The sequence below is a fragment of the Panthera onca genome, chromosome E1 (assembly GCF_046562875.1).
Source record: "Panthera onca isolate mPanOnc1 chromosome E1, mPanOnc1 haplotype 2, whole genome shotgun sequence".
In the NCBI taxonomy this organism is placed as follows: domain Eukaryota; kingdom Metazoa; phylum Chordata; class Mammalia; order Carnivora; family Felidae; genus Panthera; species Panthera onca.
The window spans coordinates 43,609,332-43,618,749 of record NC_138352.1 but is presented as its reverse complement, the minus strand read 5'-3'; the positions used below and the strand labels follow the sequence as shown (position 1 = coordinate 43,618,749).

The 9,418-nt window shown below is 37.7% G+C and overlaps 1 protein-coding gene across 3 annotated transcripts in view; it reads left to right on the top strand.

Annotated features, from left to right (window-relative positions):
- Nucleotides 1–9,418, top strand: part of INTS2 (integrator complex subunit 2) — a 59,803-nt gene that overhangs the window by 663 nt on the left and 49,722 nt on the right. For 2 of the 3 annotated variants that reach the window (XM_060646561.3, XM_060646560.3), the window contains exons 2-5: nucleotides 705–1,011; nucleotides 1,641–1,779; nucleotides 5,061–5,163; nucleotides 6,247–6,360. In XM_060646561.3, the coding sequence (XP_060502544.1) occupies nucleotides 705–1,011; nucleotides 1,641–1,779; nucleotides 5,061–5,163; nucleotides 6,247–6,360 (663 nt within the window). The remainder of the gene's footprint in view (nucleotides 1–704; nucleotides 1,012–1,640; nucleotides 1,780–5,060; nucleotides 5,164–6,246; nucleotides 6,361–9,418) is intronic. The other variant, XM_078437379.2, reaches the window with a different exon arrangement.

Below are 9,418 nucleotides of genomic sequence, written 5' to 3'. Positions count from 1 at the left end.
TTTTTTTTTTTTTTTTAAGCTTCTGATTAGTGAAGATAAGAGAAGTGCTCAAGTGGAACTCATCCTTCTCCCATAGCTAATTGTAGCTCCACAGCAATTTTTTACCAAGCAACCCAGGGGACATTAGGATAGTGTTAGGCCTTGAGGACGTTGAGTCTGGCATTGCTTCTGCCTAGTGAGGAGATTTAGCAGTGCATTTATTGACTGGTGGAGGGTGGGAAAGAGAAGAGTAAGTTTTTTACATTGGTTGGATAGGCATAAGAAGCTAAAGAGATATGGACGAGGAACACATTCTTAACTATACTACTTTTATTTGCATTGCGGCGCTCAGATGATTGATGCAGTGGAGAAAGTCTTGGACTGCGATTTAATAGATGAGGGTTCAGCCTAGGATTTTGCCACTAGTAGTAATCATTATATGTCTGTTACCTAATCTCTCTGGGCTTCATATTTCTTCTTTGCAAAATAAGTATTAGAAGATCCCGAGGGCTGGAGGAAATGTTAATATACTCTGCTTTCTTTTTCATTTTCTAGGTGGGAGTAAAAACATAGGGAGCCTTCACATGTGCCTGAAACATAGACAACATAGAGGCATATTAAAGATAGACCACACTTCTTAGGGTTTTTAAAAAGAGGGGCATTCATACATGTAGGAGTTATACACCTACTTTCGTTTTTGTTTTTTTTTTTTTTTTTACCATTAGGATCAACAGTGATAATGGCTGAGTGTACAAGCCTTCAATTTGTCAGCCCTTTTGCTTTTGAGGCAATGCAGAAAGTGGATGTTGTTCGGTTGGCATCTTTAAGTGATCCAGAATTGAGACTTCTTCTGCCCTGCTTGGTGCGAATGGCACTTTGTGCTCCTGCTGACCAGAGCCAGAGCTGGGCTCAAGATAAAAAACTCATCCTTCGTCTTCTGTCTGGAGTGGAAGCTGTCAACTCTATTGTTGCATTGTTGTCAGTGGACTTTCATGCTTTAGAACAGGATGCCAGCAAAGAACAGCAGCTTAGGTAATGTTGTGTTATATAATATGTGGACTGGGATTTACTCAGATTTGTCAAAGAAGAGGGAGTCAAATATTTTTTGGAGATTTTAGGACTTTTTATTGGATGCACTTCCCCAGAAAAGATTGAGAATCTGAACTTTGGAGAGCATTTTACTTAGTTCTTTTCTATTTATAGTTAAAATTCTAGAATTCCATATTGTAAAATGTGTAGAGAATTTTGGCTACACATATTGTATACATGCTAAACTGAATAGGCCAGTTGGTCTCAGTGGGAAGTGGGTAGGGTAAGTTCCCCTAAAAGTAGAAGTATTTACTGGAGTCACCTGGGAGGCTTTTTAAGCTTATATTGATTTTCCCAAATTCTGGGCAGTTGTTTGGTCCTTTCCTGCTTATTGTGAATCCAAGAGTGAGCAACTGTTCATGTAAGTGGGTGTTAACTATTAGCTGGTGTCTTTATATAGGTTGTGAATCCCTGAAATAGGCAAACTAAATAGTGTTTCAGAAGTATTATTTTCATGAAATGTATGAAAATAATTCATACATTCTTTTGTAGATTATTTCAACAAAAGATAATTTTATGCTATTTTTGTGCCAGTGTTCTCATAATTGTTGTACACATTTGTGCTTTATTAGGCATAAACTTGGAGGAGGCAGTGGAGAGAGCATCCTGGTATCACAGCTTCAGCATGGACTGACATTAGAGTTTGAACACAGTGATTCACCTCGTCGATTGCGTCTTGTGCTTAGTGAGCTGTTGGCAATTATGAACAAGGTGCATTTTTAAAAAAATTTTTTAGAGAGAGAGAGAAAGAGAGAGTAAGTAGGGGAAGGGAGCAGAGGGAGAGAGAGAGAAAGAGAATCTTAAGCAGGCTCCACGCTTAGCGTGGAGCCCAACACTGCCTGGATTCCATGACCCTGGGATCATGACCTTAGCTGAAACGAAGAGTCAGATGCTCAACCCACAGAGCCACCCAGGAACTCCAAGAGGCATTTATTTTAATCACACCTCAAAATATGCATGATTTGATGTCTACACATAAAAAGTAGAAACACAAGCAAGAAGGCAGGCAGGTTGTATACTCTTCTACACATATTTCTTTTTTTTTTTTTTTTTAATGTTTTATTTATTTTTGAGACAGGGAGAGACAGAGCATGAACAGGGGAGGGTCAGGGAGAGAGAGAGACACAGAATCTGAAACAGGCTTCAGGCTCTGAGCTGTCAGCACAGAGCCCGACACGGGGCTCGAACTCACGGACTGCAAGATCATGACCTGAGCCTAAGTCGGCCGCTTAACCGACTGAGCCACCCAGGCGCCCCCCTTCTACACATATTTCTATTTGTTTTGTGTTTTCCTTTGAAAGGCTTAAAGGGGTATATATTAATATATATATAAATAATATAATAATTATATAATAATATATAATAGAATATAATGTATATAATATATAATTATATATAATGTATAATTATATTATTATATAAGTAATATAATAATATACAAATAAATAAACTTATGGATATATATATATAAAATATTTAAGTTTATTTACTTATTTTGGAGTGGCAGAGAGAGAGGGAGAGAGAATTCCAAGCAGGATCTGTGATGTCAGAACAGAGCCCAAGGTGGGGCTTGAGACTATGACCTGAGCCAAAATCAAGAGTCAGATGCTTAACTGACTGAGCCACCCAGGCTCCCCAAAAGGCTTAAAAAGATATTAAATGCTTACCTTAAAGGCTTTCTTTCTCTAACTACTATTTTTTCTCATTTATACCTATGATGAATTTTCTATTGTAGGGTTTTTTTTCTGTATGGATTCCATATAATGCCTTTTTGATATTTAGAAGGGTACATAGCTCAAGACTTGTACAAATTACCAAATTTGATAATACCTTTATAGGATGTAATTTCCCTCATAAAATATTATACAGCATAAATATAAAATATATGTGATTTCTTTTTTTTTTTTTTTAAATAGGAAATTTATTGTCAAATGGGTTTCCATACAACACTCAGTGCTCATCCCAACAGGTGCCCTCCTCAATGCCCTTCACCCACTTTCCCCTCCCTCCCACCCCCATCAACCCTCAGTTTATTCTCAGTTTGTAAGAGTCTCTTATGCTTTGGCTCCCTCCCTCTCTAACATTTTTTTTTTTCCTTCCCCTCCACCATGGTCTTCTGTTAAGTTTCTCAGGATCCACATAAGAGTGAAAACATATGGTATCTTTCTTTCTATGATTTATTTCACTTAGCATAACACGCTCCAGTTCCATCCACGTTGCTACAAAAGCCATATTTCATTTTTTCTCATTGCCAAGTAGTATTCCATTGTGTATATAAACTACAATTTCTTTATACATTCATCAGTTGATGGACATTTAGGCTCTTTCCATAATTTGGCTATTTCAACAGGATCTTTATATTAAGATGGCTCATATCTTAAGCCCAGAGTTTCAGAGGCAAAAGTTCTTTACTGTTAGAATTTCAAGGTCAATTTGTTTATAATAAAGTTTAGTTTTGGGGTGCCTAGGTGGCTTAGTCAGTTAAGCATCTGTTGCTTGATTTTGGCTCGGGTCATGACCTCACGGTTCCTGAGACTGAGCCCTCTGTAGGGCTCTGCACTGACAGCTTGGAGCCTGCTTATGACTCTCTCTCCCCCCCCCCCCCCCCCCCCGCCCCTCTCTTACTTCTGTGCACATGTATGTGCATACTCTCTCTCTCTGTCAAAAAAAAAAAAAAAAACTTAAAAAAACTTTTTTTCTGGGGCTCCTGGATGGCTCAGTCAGTTAAGTGTCTGACTTTGGCTCAGGTCATGATTGTGCAGTTCGTGAGTTCAAGCCCCATGTTGGGCTCTGTGCTGACAGCTCAGAACCTGGAGCCTGCTTCGAATTCTGTGTCTCCCTCTCTACCCCTCCCCTGCTTGCTCTCTCTCTCAAAAATAAATAAACTTAAACAAATTTTTTAAAAAATTTTTTTTCTAAAAATATGTTTAGTTTTATACATTGTGGACCCAAACCCTCTAAATTCTATTTCCAGAGAAAATACTGGTGGTGGTGGGTGGTACAGTTAGTCAGTTTTGGATAGTTTTTAAGATATGTTAGAAAAAAAAAAGAAAAAAAAAAGAGATATGTTAGAAATCTTTATTTTTTTTATTTTTAAAAATTTATTTGTTTTTTTAAATTCCAGTATATGTTAGAAATTTTTTAAAAAATGTTTTTTCTATTACAATTATTTCTTTCTACTCTCTTCTATACTAATAGTCTTAATTTTTTTTTTTAAGTTTATTTTTGAGAGAGGGGGGAGGGGTAGAGAGAGAGGGAGACACAGAACCAAAGCAGGCTCCCGGCTCTAAGTTGTCGGCACAGAGCCCGATTCGGGGCTCAAACTCACGAAACTGGAGATCATGACCTGAGCTGAAGTCGGATGCTTAATTGACTGAGCCACCCAGGTGCCCCTAATAGTCTTAATTCAATCAATATTTTCCCTACATCTTTTTCTTAATACCTAACTTGATGGCTCTAGTAAAATAAGTGATCTTTGTCCTCTGGGAGGTTTCCAGTTTTTCAGTTCAGAACTCTGTAGCAAATGGAAAGTGTGATGAAACTGCTGTAGGATATTTTTTAAAAAGTTGGGTACTTCTGTTGACCTACATTTTTATTTTTTGGTTTTCCTGCAGTTCATTTGGAATTGAACATCATTTATATTTGTTATACTGCTTTAAGTTTACTGTTTTTTGCCTTTTATTGAGCTACAACTTTTGTAGGTGGCATTCCTAGTTCATTTGTTTGGCTTGTCTTTAATTCCAGATGTTTCCAAATATTTATATAGAAATAAATTATTGAGACCCAGATTGCCATGTCTGAATAATAATTAATGTGACTAATTGTGATTACATTGGCTCAAATTTATCCAATACTGCATATTCTGCTGCAAGTATATTAATGACATATTAAGAGACATGATCTGTAAGCTCAACGATAATTATAAAAATAGTGAGGGCTTATCTGAAATTAATAGAGTTCATCATTTCTTTTATTTGTTTTTCTTTTTTAAGGTGTCTGAGTCCAGTGGAGAATTTTTTTTTAAGTCATCTGAGCTATTTGAGAGTCCAGTCTATTTGGAGGAAGCTGCAGATGTACTTTGTATTTTACAAGCAGGTAATGACTACTAAGATACATTACAAATATAGTTTCTTGTTATATGATACTGTGTAACTTCTTAACTTTGAATATTGTGTTATTTTACATATTTTATAAAAATATACCTTAAAACATTAAGATAAAAGTGGCAAATAATAGGACAATGATTTAGTAAATTATATCCATAGTATGACATGTTATGCAGCCATTAACAGAGTGTATTTGAAGAAATTTAATGATTTTTGAAGATGGTCATAATATGTAAGTGAAAAAAGCAAAGGGTAAATTGATAAGTGGAATATAAAAAGCTAAAAGTTACGACAATGCCTGTGGGAGGATTAAAATATTTCAGTTTACTAATTTTGAATGGGATTAAAAAGGTGGAGGACATAAAAATGCAAAGATTTTCATGCAAGTAACTCTTGACCAACACTGCCGACTGTAGCAGTGGCATTGTTCTATATTGTGCTTTCTAATACAGTAGCCACTAGTCACATGTAGTTACGGTTTACTGGACATGTAGCTAGTGTAACTGAGCTATTTTTAATTTTATTTAATTTTAATTAATTTAAGCTTATTTATCCATTTATTTGTTTTTGAAAAGGTTTTATTTTTAAGTACTCTCTCTACCCATTGTGGGCCTCGAATTTACAACCCTGAGATCCAGAGTCTTGTGCTCTATGGACTGCACCAGCCAGGTGCACCAATTAATTTAAATTTAAATAGCCACATGTGGCTGGACAGTTTGTTCTGGACTGTGAAAAGAAAGTACCTTAATTTATTGCTTTTTTCCCCCTAAAGTTATTGCTCTTTTTTTTTTTTTTTTTTTAATGTTTATTTATTTTTGAAGGAGAGAGAGACAGTGTGAGTGGTGGAGGGGCAGAGAGAGAGGGAGACACAGAATCTGAAGCAGGCTCCAGGCTGGGAGCTGTCAGCACAGAGCCCACTGCGGGGCTCGAACTCATGAACTGTGAGATCATGATCTGAGCCAAAGTCAGACGCTCAACCAACTGAGCAACTGAGGCGCCCCTAAATTTATTGCTCTTAAATGATGTTTGTGAAATATCACTCCTTAGTAACGTTGATTTTGTTTTCTTATAGAGCTCCCTTCTCTGCTTCCTATAGTGGATGTAGCTGAAGCTTTGCTACATGTTAGAAATGGTGCTTGGTTCTTATGTCTGTTGGTGGCCAATGTTCCTGATAGTTTTAATGAAGGTAAAACATAATTTTAAAATAGGATATTGAAGAGATTTGCTGGTGTAGGTTCAAGACCTATTTTTTGAGCTACAAAGAAATATTTATGGGCTTTCATTTGAGATTTTATCTCTGGAAAGTTTATTAGTGAGTATTCATTGTAGAAGTATTGGGTTTAGAAGATTTCAAAATTGTTTTGAGATTATCAATTTAAATATGGTAAGTATGCAATAGGGGTACCTGGGTGGCTCAGTTGGTTAAACATCCAGCTCTTGGTTTCAGCTCAGGTCATGATCTCACGGTTTTGTGTTTGAGCCCTGCATTGGGCTCTGTGTTGACAGTATGGTGCCTGCTCGGGATTCTCTTTCTCCCCCTCTCTCTGCCCCTCCCTCATTCACAATGTCTCTGTCTCTCTTGAAATAAACTTAAAAAAAAGAATGCAACCCAAAATTTTTTTTTTTTTGCCCTTAGTCACCAGTGCAATAATAGGACAGTAAAAAATACTAAAGAACTAGAAGATATAGTCCTATGCTTATGGAGCAGTGGGAAGAAGACATGTCTGTGAACTAGCCAGAATACAATACAAGGCATAAGTAATCAGAAATAGCAGCAATCAAACCCTTTGGTTTTTAGCCTTATTGTTGTCAATTTACAGAAAAGGATAGAGTCAAAACTGAGAAAATCAACTAAAATTTCCACCTCTGTTTCAAACTACTACTGATTGAACATTGTTTGGATCTGTGTGATATTAAAATAAAAACATTCATTGAGCAAGGTTGTGAATTGGGAGCCAAAGAGGAAAAAGCACTGGATCTGGCGGTTGTAATTTCTAGTTTTGTCACTCACTTTTTGTGTAATCTCCATCAAGATACTTCCATTCTATAAAATGAGATATTAATAATAACATTTCCCTTACATTTTTTTTTTAATGTTTGTTTATTTTTGAGAGAGAGAGAGACACAAGCAGGGGAGGGGCAGAGAGAGAGGGGGACTGAGGATCCAAAGCCGGCCCTGCACTGACAGCAGGGAGCCTGATGCAGGATGAGATCATGATCTGAGCCAAAGTCAGATGCTTAAGTGACTGAGCCATCCAGGTACCCCTCTCTTATATTTCCAAGAGATTTATTGAATATATCATAAGGTATGTAAAAGTTCTTTGTAAAAACTGTCTTATTGTTGATTTTCTGTCTGTATTGTCTATCAGTTACTAAGAGAGGAATGTTGACGTCTCCAAACATAATTGTGGATTTGTCTATGTCTACTTTCATCTTGTTTTTGCTTCACCAATTTTTAAAAAATATTTTATTTTATTTTTTATTTTGAGAGAGAGAAAGTGTGTGCATGCGGGCTGGGGAGGAAGAGAGAGAGAGAATCTTTTTTTTTTTTTTTTTAGAGAGAGAGGGTATAAGTGAGTGAGGGGCAGAGAGAGAGAGAATCCCAGGAGGGGCAGAGGCAGAGAGAGAGAAGTGGGACTCACCCAAAGCAGGTCTTGTGTTCCCCTGAAGCGGGGCTCCAGCTCACCTGAAGTGGGGCATGAGCTTACCCGATGTGGGACTTGAACTCATGAACTGTGAGATCATGACTTGAGCTGAAGTCAGCTTAAAGACTGAGCCACCCAGGTTCCCGGGAGAGAAAGAATCTTTAAAAAAAAATTTTTTTTAAATGTTTATTCATTTTTGAGAGACAGAGCATGAGCTGGGAAGGGGCAGAGAGAGAGGGAGACACAGAATCCAAAGCAGGCTCCAGGCTCTGAGCCATCAGAACACAGCCCGACACGGGGCTTGAACCTGTGAACTGCGAGATCATGACCTAAGCCAAAGTCAGACGCTCAACCAACTGGCACCCCCCGGGAGAGAAAGGCACCCCCCGGGAGAGAAAGAATCTTAAGCAGACTCCACACTCAGCGCAGAGCCTGGTGAGGGGCTCAATCCCACCACCCTGGAATCATGATCTGAGATGACATCAAGAATTGGATGCTCGACCAACTGAGCCACCCAGAAGCCCTGCTTCATTAATTCTGAAGCTATGATTGGGTCCATGTACATTTAGGATTGTTATATCATTATGATGAATTAAGCCTTTTTCATTATAAAATATTCTTCTTTATCCTTGGTAATATACCTTCTTTTGAAGTGTACTTCATTAATACAGTCATAGCAGCTTACAATTAGTGTTTGTATGGTATATATCCATCTTTAAAAAAATCTGTATCTTGGGGCACCTGGGTGGCTCAGTTGGTTAAGTGTCCGACTTCCGCTCAGGTCATGATCTCGCGGTTTGTGAGTTCGAGCCCCATGTCAGGCTCTGTGCTGACAGCTCAGAGCCTGGAGCCTACTTCGGATTCTGTGTCTCCTTCTCTCTCTGCCCCTTCCTCACTTGTGCTCTGTCTCCCTTTGTCTATCAAAAATAAATAAATGTATAAAAAAAATTAAAAAAAAGTCTATCTTTAAGGTGGGTTTCTTATAGACAAGTATAGTTGAATCTTGTTTTTTAAAAAAACTTAGTTGCAGTCTCTGCTTTTTGGAGTATTTAGACCATTTATGTAGATCATTCAATGTGATTATTGTGGTAGTTAGATTTAAGTGTATCATCTTGTTATTTGCTTCCTTTTTCTTCTTTTCCTTTCTTCATTTGGATTGAAATTTTTTGGGATTCCATTTAATCTCAACTACTGTCATATTAGCTTTATGTCTTTGCTTAATTATTTTCTTGGCATTTACATTTCTTTATTGTTGTTGGGTTTAAATTTTTTTTTAATATTTATTTTTGAGAGAGACAGAGAGAGACAGAGTGTGAACAGGGGAGGAGCAGAGAGAGAGGGAGACACAGAACCCGAAGCAGGCTCTAGGCTCTGAGCTGTCAGCACAGAGCCTGACGTGGGGCTCAAACCCACGAACTGTGAGATCATGACCTGAGTTGAAGTTGGATGCTTAACCAACTGAGCCACCCAGGTGCCCCTCCCCTTCTTTTAGCTCTTTAAAGATGTTGTTATATTGTCTGTGGTAGTTTTGATTTCTGTTGCTCTGTATATGTTTCTGTTTACCTCTGGCTGCTTTTATTTGTCTTTTCTTTGTGGCTG